The sequence below is a fragment of the Myiozetetes cayanensis genome, unplaced genomic scaffold, assembly GCF_022539395.1.
Source record: "Myiozetetes cayanensis isolate MyiCay16 unplaced genomic scaffold, myiCay2020 scf26, whole genome shotgun sequence".
NCBI classification, from domain to species: Eukaryota; Metazoa; Chordata; class Aves; order Passeriformes; family Tyrannidae; genus Myiozetetes; species Myiozetetes cayanensis.
In genome coordinates this window covers 3,342,166-3,361,686 of record NW_026087477.1, presented here as the reverse complement: position 1 = coordinate 3,361,686, position 19,521 = coordinate 3,342,166, and the positions used below count along the sequence as shown (strand labels likewise).

The 19,521-nt window shown below is 48.3% G+C and overlaps 1 protein-coding gene across 3 annotated transcripts in view; it reads left to right on the top strand.

Moving 5' to 3' along the window:
- Nucleotides 1-3,555: 3,555 nt before the first annotated feature.
- CELF5 (CUGBP Elav-like family member 5) overlaps nucleotides 3,556-19,521 on the top strand; it is a 37,277-nt gene continuing 21,311 nt past the window's right edge. For 2 of the 3 annotated variants that reach the window (XM_050321344.1, XM_050321343.1), the window contains exons 1-2: nucleotides 3,559-3,857; nucleotides 10,643-10,725. In XM_050321344.1, the coding sequence (XP_050177301.1) occupies nucleotides 3,584-3,857; nucleotides 10,643-10,725 (357 nt within the window). In that variant the 5' untranslated portion in view covers nucleotides 3,559-3,583. Of the gene's footprint in view, nucleotides 3,858-10,642; nucleotides 10,726-19,521 lie in introns of all 3 variants that reach the window. The other variant, XM_050321345.1, reaches the window with a different exon arrangement.

Below are 19,521 nucleotides of genomic sequence, written 5' to 3'. Positions count from 1 at the left end.
TAAACAGCAAGGTCTTGGTAGACAAGAGAGGATAAAAGCTTATGGCAAGTTATATCCTTTTACCCAGAGAGGCTGTTTTTCTCAGGCTGGCAATCTGCCTGCAGAATCTTTTGTTCCAGACCAGAAGCAATCACATTACGGGAATGAACTTTCCTGAGTTACTGCCTTTTTGCTTGGGTATTTTCTGCCAGGACTGCCTTAACTAGTCCTTTGGCTATTCTGCCTGAGGAGCAAATAGTAAGAGAGGCAGAGTGTTTTGAAGAATCCTGGAAAGATCCCTTGGGGATTTTTCTTCTTCTTTTTTATTTTTTTTTCCTGGGCTGCAGTCAGGATTTTCTGCCTTAAGTGCTGTCTTCTAGTTAATGTGGAAATTCAGATGTCCTTCTCCTTTTATTTTCTCCATTCCTTGATGCCTTTAGGAGCCAGACTGGGCAGGCACTCCTAATGCAAATTGTATCTTGCTGTTCCTCTGTCCTTTGTTTAGGCCCTTTCAGATTTGGGCCACTGGACTGGACCTCTTCACCTTTTATCTTAAGCTGCCCCTGTCTAAATCCAAGTACTCATCTGCCACAAGAAACCAGGAGAGTATAGATAAGTGTGAAGAAAGCACTTTGGGTGTTTTTCACTAGCAAATGTCCCTCTGCAGAAGAGAAACTTTCTGAGCACACGTTGTGGTTGTCTTTTAACGGTTCTTTTTGAAGCAGCATCTCAGGTTTGGGCAGAATCTATTCCTTCATCCTCTGGGAAATGTGCATCCTCTGGGAATTGTGCAATTGAGGTCTGCTGTGCAACATGTTTCTTCTTCATCTGCAAAGGTGACCTGTCATTTCCCTTTGTCTTGATGCTATAACTATCTTTTATCTACCCCTTAATCCCATTACTCTGGTATATAATTCTGTGTTTGGCTCTGTAAACTCCAGGTTCTGATTGACAGCTGTTCTATTTTTCATTTACCAGAAGTGTTTTCATGTCTGTTGTTCTCTGCTGCAGTTGGGGGGATTATGATATATCCATTCATGGACTCCAAAAGATACTGGATATATCTTTCTTTCTAAGTAGACGTTTTCTACCTGAGGCACTGGGTCCTTCAAGCTGTAAGTCAAGAGCAATTTGTGCTGCAGCAGCTGATGTGAAAAAGCAGGCTAGGCATGGAAAGGTGCTTCAAAACATCACTTGCTCAGGTATGATTCATCCAAGGTGAGGATTGCTGCTGCTGTGATAAAGATTTCTTGTTTTTAAGATTGCCTTATCTGTTTGCAACTGTTAAAAAAGAGAACAGCTTGACTTGAAGTAGGCTTCCCAGCTGATGCATCTGTAGCTTCCAAATAGGTGGCAGAACTCTGGCAGTATCTGCAAAATATGTAAACAGAAAGCTTGACCAGTGTGGGGAGATATGGGGCTTTTTTTAGGGTGAATTTTAGGAGTGGTACCACCCTCAAACACAAGACAGCTCTACAGCAAGAGTCTTGAGACAGTATGAAGTGATCCCTGGGTTCAGATCAGGCTGAAAAAGCTGCAAGCCTTTGTGAGTCCTGTGAAAAGCTTGGGGGAAAATTCCAGGCTCTTGAATCTGCTGGCCCTGAGTAAGTGTTCTGGCACCTCCACACACAGGTGGGGACAACAGTCAGTGCTGGAGAAAGAAGGATACAGATCTGTAGCTTGGAAAAGGGTTGAGATTCATTGCTGAGCTCAAGAGTGGAGTAAGTCTACAGTGCCTCCCTCCTGAGGGCCAGCACGTGCCTCTGGTTCTGCAAGGGCCTCTGTCATTCTTGCCATGACTTTAGCCTGGGAGCCAGCTGGGTGCTCATACATAACCGGTATTCTCTCTTCTCTCGGCTCTGTAGGATTGGGACCCCTCTTCTTCCCTTGATAACACCTCCCCTTTTTCCTAACCTTTCCTGCACAGCTCTCAGTATTGAAACCTACTGCACGTATCTCCTGTTACAGGGGCCTGGAGTCAGCCTTCTGCCTTCCTGGGTAAAACTATGCTTGACAGATCTGGGTAGGGTTTGAGGCAGTGCTCTGGGAGGTGAGCTGGCATGTGGGGTGCTGCAGGGAGAAGGTAGGAGGAAGGATGGGACTTGGGGAGCAGGCAAGAGCCTTCTGAACTGGGCTTCTATGGGAGCTGTTGTTGCCCTGGATCTGTGTGTTGGATAGTAGGGTCACCCCTACACTCCACTGCTGCCTTCCCTCTGCAGGATCCAGGGCAATAGTAGTGGGGGATGACAGAAATCTCTTACTAGAGAGACTAAGCAAGGGGAAGGGAGGCCGGGCTGTGCCTGCACCACAGTTTTTTTAAAAGCCTCAGGCCTGGCATGCTCAGTGGAGCTGAGCACTGGGCTCTACCACGGCTTTCTCTGCAAACAATCCAGCAAGCACCCCCTTCCTACTCCCAGCATGAGGGCACAGAAGTGTTTTCATCTTCAGGGACACCGGGACAGGATGACAGGCTAAAATGTATGGTGTGACGACAAAAGCTGTGCATGCTGCAGAGGAAACACTCTGTGGAAGGTGCAGGCAGTGTGTGGCTGTGGGTGGCAGAGCAGCGTTTGGCTGCATCCCCTGCAGCTGCCCCTGCAGCTCCTGAAGGAGCACACGCCTGGGATGTACTGTGCCTCAGCATCACCCTGGCGTGACAGCGATGGAGCAGATAGGTGAGACAGCCTGGGCCACCTGGGCCATGCTGCTTGGAGCACTGACTCCCTCCCCCGCAGCCTAACCACGTCTGGAGAAGCCAGTGGGAGAGCAATCCACATCCTCACATGGGGATGAGATCTGAAGCAGCAGTAATGGCTGCTTCAACGTGGATATGCAACCAGCTTCTGACCATCTGGCACTATCTGACACAGGAAGTAGCTGGGAATGCCCCCCCCACCAAGCCTCAGTGAGGAGGGAGCTGACCTGCTGGGAAGAAAAGGGACTTTGCCTAGAAGGGCAGGGGCAGAGAGACCTTCCCGGGGTTGTAGACCTGGGGCCATGTATCGCTTCCCATTCCAGCTAAGCCCCTTCCAGCACTGGTGCTTGTGCCTATGCTCACCACTGGGTGACAGCTGTGTTAAAAAAATTTTGTGGTTTAAATAACCTCTTTGCCTCCAGACCCTCGTGCTGAGACACTGAGAAAATGGAGGCAAACGCTAATTTCTGACACGGATGCGGAGGAGCTCTGCCTTCGTGGGTGCTCAGAGCTCTCCCCTCCTCCCAGGACCTCCAGGTTCCTAGAACTTGGGCCCTAAAAATACAGCTGAGGATGGACGTCGTGTCTCCCCGCTCGGCCCTCACGTGGCGGCCACAGCTGCTTTGCCCCCTCGCCCGTGGCTGCCAGCACCTTCACGGCTCTCCTGGTCAACCCTCTCCTGAGGGACTCTCACGCCCCTTTCTCGGGGGTCTCCCGGTGCCTCTCAAGGCGGCCCCCCCCTTCCACGCCTGGGGTGCCCCGGGCCTCGCCTGGGCTCCGCGCCGCCGGCAGGGGGCGCTGCGCGCGGCTCTTTGTGGCGCCGCGGCGGCGGCGCGGGCGGCGGGGCTGTTCCCGCTCCCGCTCCTGCCGCGCTGCCTCCCCCGCCCGCAGCCGCGCCGGGCGCGGGGCATGGCCAGACTCACCGAGGGCGAGGCGAGAAGACAGCCGCCGCCGCTTCCGCCAGCGCCGCAGCCGCCGCGCCGAGCTTCCCCCATGAACAGCAGCGGCGGCGCGGAGCCCCCCGCGCAGCCCGACAGCATGAAAGACCTGGATGCCATCAAGCTCTTCGTGGGGCAGATCCCGCGCAACCTGGAGGAGAAGGACCTCAAGCCGCTCTTCGAGCAGTTCGGCAAGATCTACGAGCTCACCGTGCTCAAAGACCGCTACACCGGCATGCACAAGGGTGAGCCCGGCGCGGTGCGCTCAAAGGGCGGCAGGCCCTGGGCCGGTCCACGCTTAGCCCATTATGATATGCCCTTTCTCTCCCCCCACCCTCTCTCACATCCGTCGCGCCCCCCGATCCCTTGCCCCGGGGCGGGTCCACATCCTCGGCGTCCACGGGCGGGACTCTGTAGAGCCTCGTGTAGTCCTCCTGAGGTCCCTCGGCCGCCCCGTGAGGCCTGGCGCCGGGTTGTGAGGGGCTCAACAAAGGCCCCGATGTGCAGCGTGGGGCGGACCGAAGCTGCCGCGAGTCGCCCGGGACCCTTGGTTGGTTGCTGGGCCCACCCCTCACTCCCCCCTTTCCCCGCGGCTCGGGCCGCCCCCGGCAGGGGTACGGCACTGCGGTTTGAAAATCCACACAACAAAGAATATTGGCCACGCATCTGCTGCTGTCAGTGCCGTTTGGGGATAGATAGTACCTGGTTGGTGTCAGGCTGGGGGTGGATGAAGGGTTTTTCCTTTGCTGAAGGACCTTTAGTGGATGCTGAAAAGTTTGAGCAGGCTCCTTCAGCCGTGCTTATTGTGTTTGAAAGCTGTATTTTGAAGAGCTGTCGCGTTCAGGGTGTCCGCTCCCTTCAGTGGAGCAGTTCTACACCACCCTGGCAGGTATTTGGGATCTTGTGACCAGCACCACTCCAGCCAGGAATGGGAACTCATAGAGTTGTTTGCTCTAAGATCCGAGGGGGTGATGGTAGCCTCACTCCCTGGCACAAGTAAGAGCAACCTGCAAGGAACCTACAGTAAGTACCCTGAAAGCTGTCGGTGCTCAGCCTGGGCCACTGTGCCCTAAAATGATCCGTGATGGGGCCATATGTCAGTGCATGCTGGAGAGCGTGTCACATTCAGTCCTGATGCCTCAGATTTAGGAGGACGGATAAGGAAAACTGAGTACCTTGGCAACTCAAACCATTTGAGACTGAAGAGAGAGGAAAGAGGACAAAAGGAAAACAACCTTATTTTCAAACAAAGGGCCAAATCCAACTCCAGCACAAAAGGAAAACACTTAATTGAAGCCTGCGGGGACTGGGCTGACTTGAATTAAGCTGAAGAAGTGTGTCTTTTTTGTGACTTGAGCACAAGAATGCCATGTGTCTCTGTATGCAAGGAACTGCATCCAAACCTGCTGCCAGTGAGTTGCAAGGTTTCAAACTCAGTAAGGAGGAGAATGGGCCCAAGGCAAAAGGCAGTTGTGTATTTCATTTCAGGTGATATCTTAAATATAGACTGTGTGGTCTGAGATCAACTTCCAGGCAGGAGACAAATTCTGGGGATCTGCTTAGATATGGAAATTAGAGGGGGCAGCAGTAGTATTAGTCAGATGTGTGTGATACTAACTTGCTGTTAAATGCAAGATTTCTGCAGCAAAATAAATACATCCTTTTGATTTTGACTTTTTTTTGCATAGATGCTCTGTTGTTGCTCATGGGCTGTTCTGTCCAGGACAAGTGCTCTGTTCTACCCAGAAAAGGCTATTGAGACATTTAGGTTCTCTGGTGGCCATTGTAGAGTAGTTTTTACACACCTTCAGTTTCCTCTGCCCCACCTCGTGCTGTTTTGTACAAAGTGAGAGGATGAGATTCCTTCCCTGGTGGCATGAGTTTGTATGTACATCCTCAGCCTGTTTTGGGAGTAAGCAATATACCTCTTCAAAGAAGTAATTTCTTCACAAGGATGTTGAGGGGGAGGGGTTAGCTTGTGGTGAGGGAATTAAAGCCACAGTCCAGCCCACCCTGACCCCTGCCTTCCAATCCCATGTTACCAGGTTTGGCTGCATTGGCTTGGGCTCTGTGCAAGGAGGCCATCCTGGTGAGGAGCTGCTGGCATCAGCAGTCCTGGAGGGTGCCAGGCATGACCCAGGAGCTGCAGTGGCCTGGAGCACCGTCACAGTCCCTGATCAGGGGATGCTTTGGCAAATCGGAGAGCTGCATGTTCATTCCTCCACTGTACTGAAGCCATAACCTTTCTGGGGCAGTTGTAACTGCAGACTCAGTTTTCTCTCCCCATGTTCCCTGAAGTTGCAGTGAGATCCAGTTGACAGCTCACATGCAGCTTCCATCTGCTTTTTCCCTTTCTTTCCCCAAATGGGAGAAAGCAGTTGTGTGAGAAGCCAGCAATACTGGTGAAGCCCAGCAGGTCCTTTTGTATTCCCTTACAGCTTGACATGGAGCTGAGCAGCCATGTCTGCTTCCAGGAAGGAAGAAAAGGTGGAAAAGGCCTACCAAGGACAGGAGAATGTGAGTTGGGCTGCAGTGTCCAAGAGCTGGCTAGGACAATCCTGTATGGATGCTGAGAATGGATGAACTTGGTGGAGGCAGAGGAGGATCTTACAGATCTAGAAACATGAGCTCTGTTATTAAATGGTTTTGTTAGTACCTGACTATGTCTCAGCAACTTGTCTACTGGTAGTTGATATTGTTCCAGCCTACTATTATTCATGAGGCGTTTTTTCTGTATATGTTAATCACAGATACATTTGCGTGCTAATGGCAGTGTTTGTCTCGAAGCTAATATTTTCATGGGAAGAGCAGGAAGGTCTTTGAATAGGCTTTTGGAATGGGTCAAAGGAGACTGAGTAGGGATAATCAAGTGGAAGGTTTTTTTTGCCTTGTGTTCCAGGATTAGGCAGAAGGCACTTCTTTTACAAATGTCAACTTGATGGTTTTCCGAGGAATGCCCACAGTAAGGAAAGTGGAGATTCAGGAGTGTGAGATAATAAACTGAACTGCAGGGAAATATTTGGCAGAGGCAGGAGCAGCCCTCCCGCAGGTGTGTGGGTGAATGGATGGTGTGGGGACAGATGGGTGGCTTTTCCAGAGGGCAAGGATGCAACAGCACCCTCAGCCTTAACTTGCCTCGCTGGCAGCCAAGTTTTGACTCAGCTTCTGCAGGCTTGTAGATTAGCTCCCCACTGACTCCATGCTTCCCCTGCTGAAGTATTTGATGTGATTTCTGATGCTGAGCAGAATCTAGAGATCCCTCTCTTCTACAAACTGGCAGCCTTTTTTTGCTCAAAGCTTTAGATTGCTTATGTGTGGAGTAATGTTTAGGATCTGAAGGGACTGTAAATTCCAGAGTCAATGTGTGGTTTGTGGGGAGGATCAGGCACAAAATATTTTTTTTCTGCAATCTTGTGCAACTGGAAGTAGGCTGGGTTCTGCTTTTAGGGAGCTGTAGGCCCTCCTGGAGCCTGTGAAAGTAGGGTGGTATAACTGACACTGATGAGACGCAGAGGTTCTTTTAGGGATCCTTGGCAGAGTGGTGATGGCAATAAGTCAGAGTCAAAAGCTTAGAGCTTAATCTTAAAATTTTTTACTTAAGGCTTCATTTTCTTAACAGAATTTTCTGATTACTATAGCACAGAATTTATTATTAAAATAGCATAAGGTTTCTACAAGCAGAATCACTATACTACAATCTCTAAGTAGTGTAATACAGAATTTATAATACAACTTAAACTTATGATTTCTAATCACCTGGACCTCTTGCAAATCAGCTTTACAGACAAGTGCTATGGGTGCTGTTCTGTGTCCCTATGCTGACATGGGTCGCTGGCATTGCCCGGGGCCTTCCAGGCTGATGTTTCTTAACACCCTGAGCACTTCTTAACACCATGTCCCGTGTCTCAGCAGGCATAACTGACTTGGTGTTAGAATTGCCCAAAGGGGCATAAGCCTGTCTGTCTGAGCTTGCTGTTAACTAAAGCAGGACATGTGGAAGTGAGAAAACCTAGTGAGAGTGACAGGCTCCTCTGCACCTCTGAGGACATCCCTTCACTGTTGAGTGGATCCGTGGGTGACTCTGTTAATCTCAAAGTTTTAAGAGTCCAAAGAACCTATGAAAGACACGGTAAGCAGAATCCTGTTGCAGCATCATGGGGGGCGGTAGTTGAAGAATAAGTGTGCAAGAGATAATGTCTCTTCAGGAAGGAAGTTTCTTTTTCCCAAATAATTGTTTACACAATTCGGTTTAGAGTGTGGTGGTTCTGCCAAACCCTTTCCTGTATTTGTGACCAGGGCTTTGCAAAGAAAATGGAATTGATTCCTGCATCCTACCTCCAAAACACCTGACTCTATAGGACAGTAATAATGTTTCCCAAAAGATGTAGCTGACATTTTTAGCTCCTTCCTTTCCACAGCCAGTACAGCCTCCCAGATTCTTGCCATTGGGGAAGTAAGAATGAGGTTGAAATGAGTGAGTTGAATGTCCTCATAGCTGAGAGACATGAAGAGCTTGGGGATGGAGCAGTGGACCAGGCTGTCCTGTGCCTGTAGGCTTCCTTGCCCCAGTCCAGCCAAGACAAGCCTGTTTTTAGAGGCTGCCCAGGTGCTGTTTCATGCATGAGTGAAGAGAAGGAGTATAAGCTGGATGCTGTTGACTGAATATCCATATCCTTGTAAAGCAGAGCAGCAGCGAGGATTACCCTTGGATTGAAATTTGAGTGAGGCATCTTCAAGCTCCACAGTGGCAGGATGTTTCTGTCTCCAGAAGCTGCTGTCCCTTGGTATGGATACCTGGGCACCTGAAAGATGAACCGTGTTACAGGCTGCTTTTGCTGTAGGGAAGAGAAAGACCAGAGGACTCTAGGAAGGGGATTCATGGCACTTTTTCACATTGGTGCTGGTGGTTGCTGGGCTTTGTAAATCCCTGATCTGCCATGATGACAGTACCTTGCAAAATAACTCTATCCCTGTGCGAGGAGTGTATCTCCTTTATCCCCACTCAATGGTGTGCCTTTGTCTAATCCTCATTTTTCCCTTGTCCTCCCCTAGACTGAGGTTTTTGAGCCTGACTGCATATTACCCAGTTTTGACATTCCTGAGCATTGGAATTAGGGACTCAGGGAGGGGGTTTGCATGCTGAACTCAGCAGATAGCTTCATATAGACTTAACTCCTCTCCCATCCTTAGTTTTCTTAGGTTTGATAGTTAATGCTCCTGGGGCAAGGATGGTGTCTTCATTGCACATGGACATAGTATCAATGTGTTGAAGCTCTTAGTGGAATAAGTTGCTTATTCTCAGCTCCTGACTTCAGCGTTTTGTCTCCTAAACCTGACCCCGATTAGTGACTTGCAAAGTAGCAGACTGGAGCAGCAGGTGGTATTAGGCAAGCATCTGTGTTTGAGACTTTGGTTACCAGGCCTTCGAGTCTGTTAGAAGTCTGCTCTCTGGTTATAGAGGTGCTTTTGAGGGATGATATTAGAGCAGTCTACGTGGGGAGAGTGAAAGCAGAGGGGTGCTACCCCCGCACAACAGATCTGGCTGCCTTTGCTATGAGAAGTGGAGTTTACCTTCATGCTTCCTGGCCTCACTGCATTTGTTAAATTATCTGTTGATCCCACGCTTGACTTTGGTGCAGAATTCTTGGTTAAAAACCTGGGCAGTAAGGAGCTTTAATTATCTCTTAGAGGTTTCTAGTGCTTGTGTGCTGTTTATGGAGGGGTTTTTTTCCCCTAGCAAGAGGTGTGAGGACAGATGTGATCTGCTTAGCTGCAGCAACTTACTGGAGTTGGGATGGAAGAATAGGATAACCGTGTTGCCATGGGCTGGGATTGTCCTGAGCAGCTGGCTTCTGCCAGAGTGTTGTGTACGATGGAGTCCCAGCGGGGTAGAGGGGAGAGGTCCGGACAGTCCCTGTCCCACATCCACCTTTGGATCCACAGAGAATTGAAGCAATTTTAGAGTACCCCAAGCCAGGCACAAGAACGTGGAGTCAGAAAAACAGACCTCTGTGGGCCATAACAATGCATCTGCAGCCCCAGCACAATAGTGTAGACGTAGACGTTTAGCAACAGCCAAAGGGACGTGTCCTGCCTTTGCTTAGGATGTGAAATGCCACCGCCAATAGGAGGGGGGTTGAATGAGGGGGTCAGACTCATTCTAGCATTTGAGTCTATTCTCCAGTGCTTTGCCTATCCTCATCTGAAACAACTCAAGTGATGGAGCTTCAGGCACTTCCCTGGGGAGATCATTCCACAGTCTAATAAATCTCTTTCTGCTAGGAAATGTTTCTTGATAACCAGCCAGATTTTTCATGTGCTTAGTTTCATTTGATTAAGCATCAGAGCACCCAAAGATGATCCCTCTTCTTCCTGGAGGGGCTATAGTTTTTCCCCTCCTCCCTTGGCTCCAGTATTCAGCTAAGATGTTGAGTCATATCTTGACTAAGAATGTCAAGATCTGGCCTTTTCCCTGTGCCTTTTACCTTGCTTCCTAAGTTGGCCCTTGAAGAATGCATTATGCTTTGCTGGTCTCTGGATTTCCTTTGTCATGCATATGTATGTTGGCATGTGTTTGTGCACATCTTATCGCACACAAGGCCAGGGCTCTCCTTCTATAGCTTTCCATGATTCATGAATCTGGATCATGAAGTTTTTGTATGAAGCTAAAATCCCAGACACTTTTCCTCTTTCCTTGCTTTTTTTTTTTTTTTTTTTAAAATCAATAATCATACTGGTCCTTGCCTCTTCTCTGATCCCTGTGTTTTGAACTGCTTCTACTATAGACCAAATTAGCTTTCCTTTTGCGTTCCTGTTGTGTCTCATTGTTCAATGCCTGTGTCAAACCTAGTTGATTCACTGGGACCCTTTTTGAGGACTTAACAGACCTTGGATGGGGCCTGCAAGTCCTTTTACATTATTTCTTTGTCCCTTTCCTTAGAGTCTTAGACACAACCAAATTATGTAACATTTGTGTTGATGTGCATCTGCAATTGCCTGTCTAATTTGACATTTGCTGTATCCACTGCAGGTTGTGCATTCCTCACATACTGTGCCAGAGACTCTGCCATCAAAGCCCAGACAGCACTGCATGAACAGAAGACTTTGCCAGGGGTAAGTCCCCAGTAATTGTGTCTGGATGCCATGGGCAGGCAAATGCGGAATTATCGGGGAGGGAGCAAGGGTGAGAAGTGGCTTAGATTAATTTTCCTGCTTGTGAAAGAGAAGCATGTTTCAGGAGTTAGAACAGGGATATAGGAGTGGGAGCACAGCAGTGCTCTTCACAGAGCTGCTGCTTTTTTCTCTGCCTGGACAAGGCTGCCCCATGTAGCTCTGGCTAGGCCTGTTTCTGTGCTATTCTTTGCTTTCTGTGATGTGACATGTCACTTTCACCTATCTGTCCCTATCACTAGGGAGCTGTGGGCTTTGGGGTGAAGAGCATGGGTGCAGCCTGCACAGTGGGCATGCTGGAAAGCTCACATGAGACAAGACAAGATACCAAACCCTTTTTCCAGGGGTGCAGAACCTCCTGGTGCATCTGCTTCTACTCTGCATTGCCCTACAGGGTACCTGGACAGACTTCTAGTGCTGTGTCTGAGTTAGATCAGACGAAAAAAATACACTTACCACATCCCACTGTTTGGAAGAGAAATGGGTTATATAGGTGAGACCAGGACTGCTGAACTGGCTGTCGTCTGTTCCTGGGTCCTGCTCCCTCCACAGCTGGTCTTGGGAGCAAAGTGCAGTAGGGATTACAGGAGGCCAGGCACTGTGGAACAGGTCCCTGCTTGCAGGGCAGTCCTCTGCCTCCTTGGGACCTACTGGTGAGCTGAAAGGAATTTTGAATTGTTGCCGTTCCCATTTTGGTATGATTTAAGAGCTTTGACTGGGCAGTTCCCTTGCTGTGCTGAGGGGCTTGATCACGCACATTGAAAGGATTCATTTGGAGGTGAGTAGTAGGAGGAGTTGGATACTTTTAGATAGAAGCTCACGCGAGGCCCTGAGTGCTCAAGGCAACAGAATAATTAATGTAAACTAGGGGTCTCTGTAGAGGGTTTAGGAATTATTAGCCATAACATTTTCTCTTTAACCCATACAGGTCCAAAGAGCTTCCCTAGTCTCTCCCAGCTGCCCTCAAGACCTCCACATGCACACATCCTTTTCTGCATTTGTTTACCTGTGCTCCCTTTTTGCATGGGCCTATGCTGGCATTTGAGCACTGGAAAATGCATGTTACTTAATTCCCACTTAACAGAATCTTTATCTTGGGATGGCCAGGAAAAAGAGTGAAAATAACCAGCTGCTCAGATCTGCTTGAGTTACTTTTGTGTGACAGGAAGTGGTCAGTTTTTTGGACTAAAGCAGTGTAAGCTTGTGTGTGTGTTGGTCCGGGGCAGAATTGACAGAGTGTATGAGAACAAGTCAGAGGATGGAAGAGCAGTATGAGGAATCATGGTACAGTGCTGTTAATGCAATGGGGAAGTCAGACACCTGAATGTGTCTGCCTAGTACTAGTACCTGCTGAGGGTCTCCGAAAGGTTATTCCTGTGAGGCTTGGTGGATTCAAGGCAATCTCAGTTTTGCTACGGTTCTACATTGGGAATTTGTTGCATGTTTCTCTACTGTCTGTGCTCTCAGTGGTTGTATTGTGCTGCATGGAACAATATTTGAAGCAGCAGTGTATCTGTGATGTGGTGATCTAAAGGCTTTTTATGTTAAGGGAGGTGTAAGAAACTGCCTGGGAACAGTAAGAAGTCTGCTAGAAGAGTACTTTTGAACATATTTGTCTGGAGACAGTTAATGAGCAATGTGGTGTAATTATGTTTCAGGATTAGGATGAAGATGAGCTGTGTGGCATTTGGAGCTGTTTATTTTCAGGCTGTCAATTCACCACTTCATCACATTTAGTTTCTCTTAAGTCCCTCAATGACCAAGAAGGCATGATTCCCTCTCTCTCTGATCATTTTAGCAGTCATTTAGAGATGGTAACTACCAGAATGGAACAGACCTCCATCCAGATGCACATAGAGTTGTTCTTGGCATGGACATGGTCTTGGTGACCTGAGGAAGCTTTCAGGTTTGCTTGTGTCTGTATAGCATTACCCATTCCTCTGATCCAGCTGATCACAGAGAATACTCCTGAAATGATTCATAGATGGGAGTGCTGGGTATTTGCTTCCCTGTTTTGGGAACAAGGCCGTAAAATTTCATCTAGATAATCTTCTGTTGAACTCTATGGCAAAGCCTATAACCAGAAATACAGCGAGGGTCCGAGCATAGGGAAGAGAACAGAATGTACTGAACCACACAACTGATATTTGAGTAGATGGGCTGTAGTCTGGTAAACAAGTGATTTCTTGTTTATTTTAACCCCATGCTATCTCTTTGTTGCACAGAGCAATAGCAGGAAGAAAGTTGAAGGGTATATGACATCAGTGTAGGGTGACACAAGCTGTCACCTGAGCACATCACCTGACCAACCATCAGCACATTTAGAGATAACAAAGGATCAAACTGGCATAGGAAGGATCTTCTGTTGATCCTACACTTACTGTTGTACTACCAAGCAAGCATAAGATGCCACAAGTACATTCCTTTATTGGTCTCAATGCTGAAAGCAGTGGTTGATCTCAACAGTTCATGAACCTGAACAGAGACAAATGACTTTCCAGGTCTAGACTGAGGATTTGGTAAGGTCAGATTTGTGGAAATGCTTTGATATGGTTTCTGAGGGGTCCTTAGGCTGTGAACAGGTAACTGGAGCAGGACTTCTGGGTTTTCTTCCAAGTCTGTCACTTAGGTCTAGGCCCACAGAGGTATTGCTTAGGCCCTCCAGGTCTGATGCCAGTGATGTCAGCCTGTCTAAGAATGTGGACGCTTTGTTCCTGCACGGCCATGAGTGCAGTGTAGCTTTCCTGAGGTTTTATATTTATAGTTATATTTGTATTTAGAGTTATATTTTGTATTTGGAGTTATATATAGTTATATAATCAATAGGAGTCACCCTATTTGCTCCTGTGGCATTTCTGGCAAGTTCTCCTTCTGTGACATCAGAATTCTTTTTTATTTTTAAATTAAGGGCTGTTGGATGTATGGTAACTAAAGGAATTTAAACTTTGAAAAGCTGGTTTTTTGACAATAAGGCATAGCATCTCTTTCCGAGATAGACAGAATTTTGGCTTTTACACCCTTTTGTATGGGCTAGTGTGCTCAGGGTGTAAAGCAGCAATCATAGAATCACTTAAGTTGGAGAAGACCTCTGAGATTGTCGAATCCAACCATTAACCCAGCACTGCTAAGTCCACTAAACCATGTCCCTAAGTGCCACTTCTGCACATCTTTTAAATCGCTCCAGGGCTGGTAACTCAACCAATCTCACCTGCACAGTCAGCTGCATATTGTATTATCTAAAACACCTGTTCTGACCTCTGAGCTGCTGAATTGTTGTCAGTGCAGTCTGGAAATAACAAATATGTGAATATTCCTTTAGGGAAGGAAGGATGGAGCTTCCTAGAACAGAGAGGTAAAGCACATCCTTGGTGAATTAGCGGAAGTGTCTTATCACCCAAGCTTGCTAAGGAGCTTAAAAGGATGCCAAGTATCTATGTCAACTGCGGGTGGGCAAGAGGAGTACCCAGGCAGTGAACCTGCTTCCACACCCTGTGATGTGGACTGTGACTTGTGAAGCTCAGCACAGCCAAGGCAGGTTTGCCCACTGCCCCAGTCGGTACGAGTGACAGGCAGGGAGGACATGGCACCTTGCTTACAGGGACTGTGCAGTGCCTAGACAGCACCAGCACCGTGGCCGGTTCTCTGTCCAGCACTACCTCCCAGCCAGCCAGCCACACTCCTCCTCCCCGCCCTCCACAATGTTCTCTGCTGTGTGCAAACATCCCATTTCTTGTTCCCTAGTTCTGCTCCCTGAGGACAGGCTGGGGAACTGCACAACTAAATCTGACTCAGTCCCAATAAAGCAGTTTGTTGAGTCTTCTGAGCCTGTCAGAGGTGGAGATGGATATGCCTAAGGAACAAAATAGAAAGCAGCTCCCTCTGTGGCCTCAGGATGCAGGGCTTGGGGAAAGACACACAACCCATATAGGCTGAACAGAGGCAAAAATCTTCTGATCTGAAAAGCAGAGAAAATCAGGCCTTTAACACTTCTTCCTAAATCTAGTGTCCTCTTCATCTGCCAGCCAGCTTAGCAGTGTGGTGTTTTGCCTTCTCCCCACTCACTGGCACACTCCTCCCTAGCTTGATGAAATGATATTATATCTCCATAACCCATGCCTTTGATTCGTGATTGTGCCTTCACTTTGCTGAGTTCTGAAAGGAATTGGAGAGGTTATTAATGACATACAGTGATCACACAGCAAGTTAAAGCCTCTTGCTAAGTGAAATTTGTGGGAAAAGCATCCAGCTTTTCAATATCTTGCAGAAACACTTTATGTCTCTTTTCATTTGCAGCCAGACAGTTGCAAATTACATAAAATTACTCCTGAAGAAGAGGAAGAAGAATAAAAGGAGGAAGTGGAGGGGAGAGGATTAGAAAAGTAATTCTTCTGGCAGGGTACAGTTACAGTTTTATTTCTATGCAAAACAAAGAAGGGCTTGCTGAAAGGTAGGCAAGTAAGTGGCAGAAATTGGTATTAGTCCAAGCTAGGAATACGGGCAGTTTAAAAGCAGTGATGGGAGTACTGAAATTTGGCTACCTCATAGGAATAACTCATGGGTGCAGAGACACAGGAATGGAAAATTACAGAAAGCATCAGTATGAGAGCAGAGAGAGACTATGGGAATGCACCAGGGGTTGACATGCTGCAGCACTAACTCAGATGGCTGGGCACAAGGATTAGTGCAGAGACCCAGCAGAGCTTGAGCAGAGGGCATCCCTGTGGGTAGGCTGTCTCCTGTGCTGCCAGGAGCAAGGGCTCATTTGGGCCATCTGTTAGGATCCACAGCCCGTGATGATATAAAGGAGCACAGGTGACTGGAGGGGCTTTGGTAGAGAGGTCATAGCATCTCATTCTTCCCTTCCCTCTTGTTTGTACAATTACCAATGTGAAGGCAGCCTGGAACAGTATTTCTGAAAGTTTCTTCATGTGAGCACTACAGGATATTGTGACTGGCAAAGCTGGGGGATGTGCTGAGGAGTGGAGTAGGTGGCCTGAATGTTTTACTGGAGGCTCAAGCTGGGCCCCAGTTGTTAATCTTTGCAGCTTGAACCTTTGGGCAGGGTAGGGTGGAGAAGTTTTTCCCTGTCCATCCTGCAGGTTTGATAGACAACACTGGCAAATTCCTGAGATCCATGCAACATTATCAGTAGAAGGTAATGATACAGAGAGCATGCTAAGGCTATCTCATAGAAGTGGCAGCACCAGAACATGAAGGTACTGGGCTAAAGCAGCCCCTGGACAAGAAGCAGCAAATGTGCCTGTTCCCTGCAGGGAGGGTTGAAAACTCTTGTGCTGGTGAGGGTTTGGCTTGTGGGGCTGAGAATATCCTGCAGCAAGGCAGCTACCCAGTGAAGTGCCAACACTGAAGAGGCCAGGAAAGAGAAAGCTTCCAAAGCAGACATGGGCTCCTGTTGCCTATGGAATTGGAAGAATAATGAAATTAAAGATCAGCACCTGTTCCCACATCTTGACCGAGTGCACACATGCAGGCTCTGTCCTTGCACAAGGGGCCTTCCTTTCTCCAGAGAAATTACTGCCCTTTGCACAACCAGGCCCTTGCATCTCCCTGCAGCACAGAGCTTGGACTTTTGTTTCCCAGAGCTGGTGTGTTCCCTGGTAAGTACGCTTACCTGTGCTTGTGAACACACATGCATCTACACACCAACCCCCACAGAGCTTTCGTCTTTGCAAAGGCACCCACCCTTCTGAGCAAGGCTTCACATTCCCATCTCCTTGGGGTCATTTGATGTGTGTGCCTGCACGTGAGTGTTTTTGAATATGGATATAAATAGGATCAAAAAGTAATTTATAATGGAAGAGACCTCCTGGGTCTCTGGTTAAAGAAGGACTAACTCCTTTAGATCACTGAGGGCCTTCTCCGAATAAGTTTTGACTGTCTTCAAGGGGATCCTGCAGGCCTGGGGCCTCTCTTCTGGTCTGTCAGCACCCCTAAAAGGAAACAGCTTATCTAGTATCAGCCATAATTTCTGCTGTTCAGCCCAGAAATAGCTCAGAAGATTGATTCGGTGGCTTGGGCTGACTGGGGCTTGGGCCCATTTTCTGTGGATTTTCCCATGGGAGGTCTTTATTTCTGGAGATTTTGTACCGCTCAGACTGTTAGTGTTAACAGTTGCCAAGGGAACTGGTGCAGCCACTGTGTGCAGGCAGAGGGTCCTTCTGCCTGGCCCCCTCTGCATTGCCATGGTGCATTTCCAGAGATGCCTTTCCTGGCCGCTGTCATTACTCTGCCATGGGAAAGAAGAAGTTGGGGCACAGCTGCATTGAGGAGCTGCTGATGTCCCCAGATGACAGGTCCAGACCAATGGCAGCCTGTTAATCTGCCAGCACAGCTGTAAGAGGCCTCTGCAGACTCTGGAGATCCACTGTGTCACTAGCTTGGACACCTGCTGCCCTTGCTCTACCCTTCCCCAGTTTGCTGGGGTCCATGGGACTCCGGCTTGTGCATGGAGAAGCACCTGAGCGTGCTTGCTGGACCAGGGCCAGTGGTGTACCAGTGAGCACAGGGAATGATGGTGTCCTGGTTTGGTGTCTTCTCCAACCAGCCTAGCAAAAAGATCAAAGCCATCTGAGATTGGCAGTGCTGCCAGCTTTTCCCTCTGCAACTTTCTTGCACTTGCTCATAGTAACTTGTGACCCATCTCACATGCATCTTATCCCTGCTTTTTGAAGGCCTGCTAAGCACTTTCCACCTTGCTGGCAGTGACTCTTGTCACAAGGGCCTCCTTGGGCAAGTCTCTGCTGAAGCAAAATCCTGCAGCTGATGTAGGACTGTGGGCTTGGCCACCCAGCCATGCCTGGATCCTGAGGCCCATGCCTTTCCAGAGGCCAGAGCGATCTCTTGTGGTCTTGATGAACTTGCTGGAGGAGTTTTTTTGGTTTTCAGTTCTGTCAGCCCTTCCTTGCAGCAGTGGGGAGGAGCAGGAGGAAGTTTGGAGCCAAATAGTACTCTGCCCTGCTATAAAGCCCCCTGGAAAACAGAAAGGTACTTGCCTGAATGTGGCCCAGGATTTTTCTGCCTCTTGAGGAAACTTGCCCTAGCACTTCTAGAAAAGGATTTGAGAAAGTTGGCACTTTCCTCTTCTCACCTAAAAAAGCTCTTTTGACCTTCAGTGGCACTAATCACAAGAGAGAGATCAGGGTAACAGATCATGCAGTGTTCTTCTTAGTGCAGTGCCCTGCAGTGCACTGAAACATCGAGCCCCATGAGGACAGACTGACTGATCATGGAGTTGTGAAGGACTGCACTCAAGTGTGTCTGCCACACAGTTATGTACACGATTTTAAAGATTTTTTTCCCAGCCCAAATGATTCTATGGTTCTACAATAGGAGCTGGAATTGCCAAATGGGGTGGACCCCCCTGCTGGTTGTCTGGTGTTCTTGCACGGTAATGGTGCTGTAACTTCCCTAGAGATACCAGGGTGATCCAAAGGCTTTCTGAGTCATGGTGTTAAGTTGCTTGCCTTTCTCCCAGAGCAGAACTGGCTACAGTGGGGACAAGGGTGTCTGACTGCGTTACAGGAGAAGGAACGCGGTGCAGCGGAGAATCCAAGAAGCAAAGCTGTAGTCCCTGTGTGTTGTGGCCCTCGTGCTGCTCAGATACCTGCTTATTGATTCCTGCATGCGCTCAGCTTCAGTGGGGAATGGGGGATAACTTCCCTGCTCTGCCTGATTTGCCCACTGTGCTGGGTATAGGGAAAATGCCTCCCAAAGAAACTTATGAGAAGAGTTATGAGCTTGCGAGTCCTTGGTGGCACGAAGCAGTTGGGTGAGGTCCTTCAACAATCCTCCTTGCTCATGCAAAAAGACACAGCCCTAGCCATGCAGACAGGAGCTGCGTGGTTTGTACTCTGGGCTTCGCATCTTGCTTCTGCCACAGACTTTCAGCACAGTCTTCATCACTACATGCTTCGATTCCTCCACCTGGAACACAATACTCATAATTATCCTTGTTTCCTTCGTAATGGGATTGAATGAGGTTAATTCATAAGCAGCCTTTACAGCTGTGCCAGAGCAGTGTTTGGTACTAATGTTGCCTGTGTTCCTGTGTGAGACAAGTCCTCTTTCTCAGGGAAGGATGGTTTTCCTGGATAGGACTAAGGTACACTGAGATGTCAGTGGAAAGATGCAAGTAGGATACTCAAGCTTTGAGACGGGCACCAATCCATTCCTGTTTGCATTCCTGATCAGAAACAGAATCCAAATGAGCAAATTAGCATTTATATTTATGTGCTCTGCCCAGCTAGAAGTGGTTATGATTGTTTAGGCAGGGCATTTTTAACTGGCCAGAAGAGGACCAGCCCACAATTTGCAAAGTGTTAAGAGCCCAGGACCTAATTCTGCCAATGGCTATAGATGCCTTTTGGTTCCTGACATCCCAGAGGAACCAGCCTGCATTGTATGTTTCATGCTCTTTGCTTCTGACCCTCTTAACACTATGCATTGCACCTAAGGGGCTATTTTACATCACTTACTCATAATTAATAGAGAGGCTTACCCTGCTGTCTCAGAGGGCTTTTTCCTTCTATGCTGCTTTTGCAGTTTAAACACTGAGGAAGGGATATCTGGGAGTCACTGTTCCTCCTTGAAGAACAAGGCTCCCAGATTGTTGAGATGACCGACAGATCACGCTGGGCATTGATGTAAATGCAGGGAGCTAGTTCACCTCCAGAAGTCTTTTTTTGGGGTTTGGTGAGAGAAATCATTTGTTTTGACCTT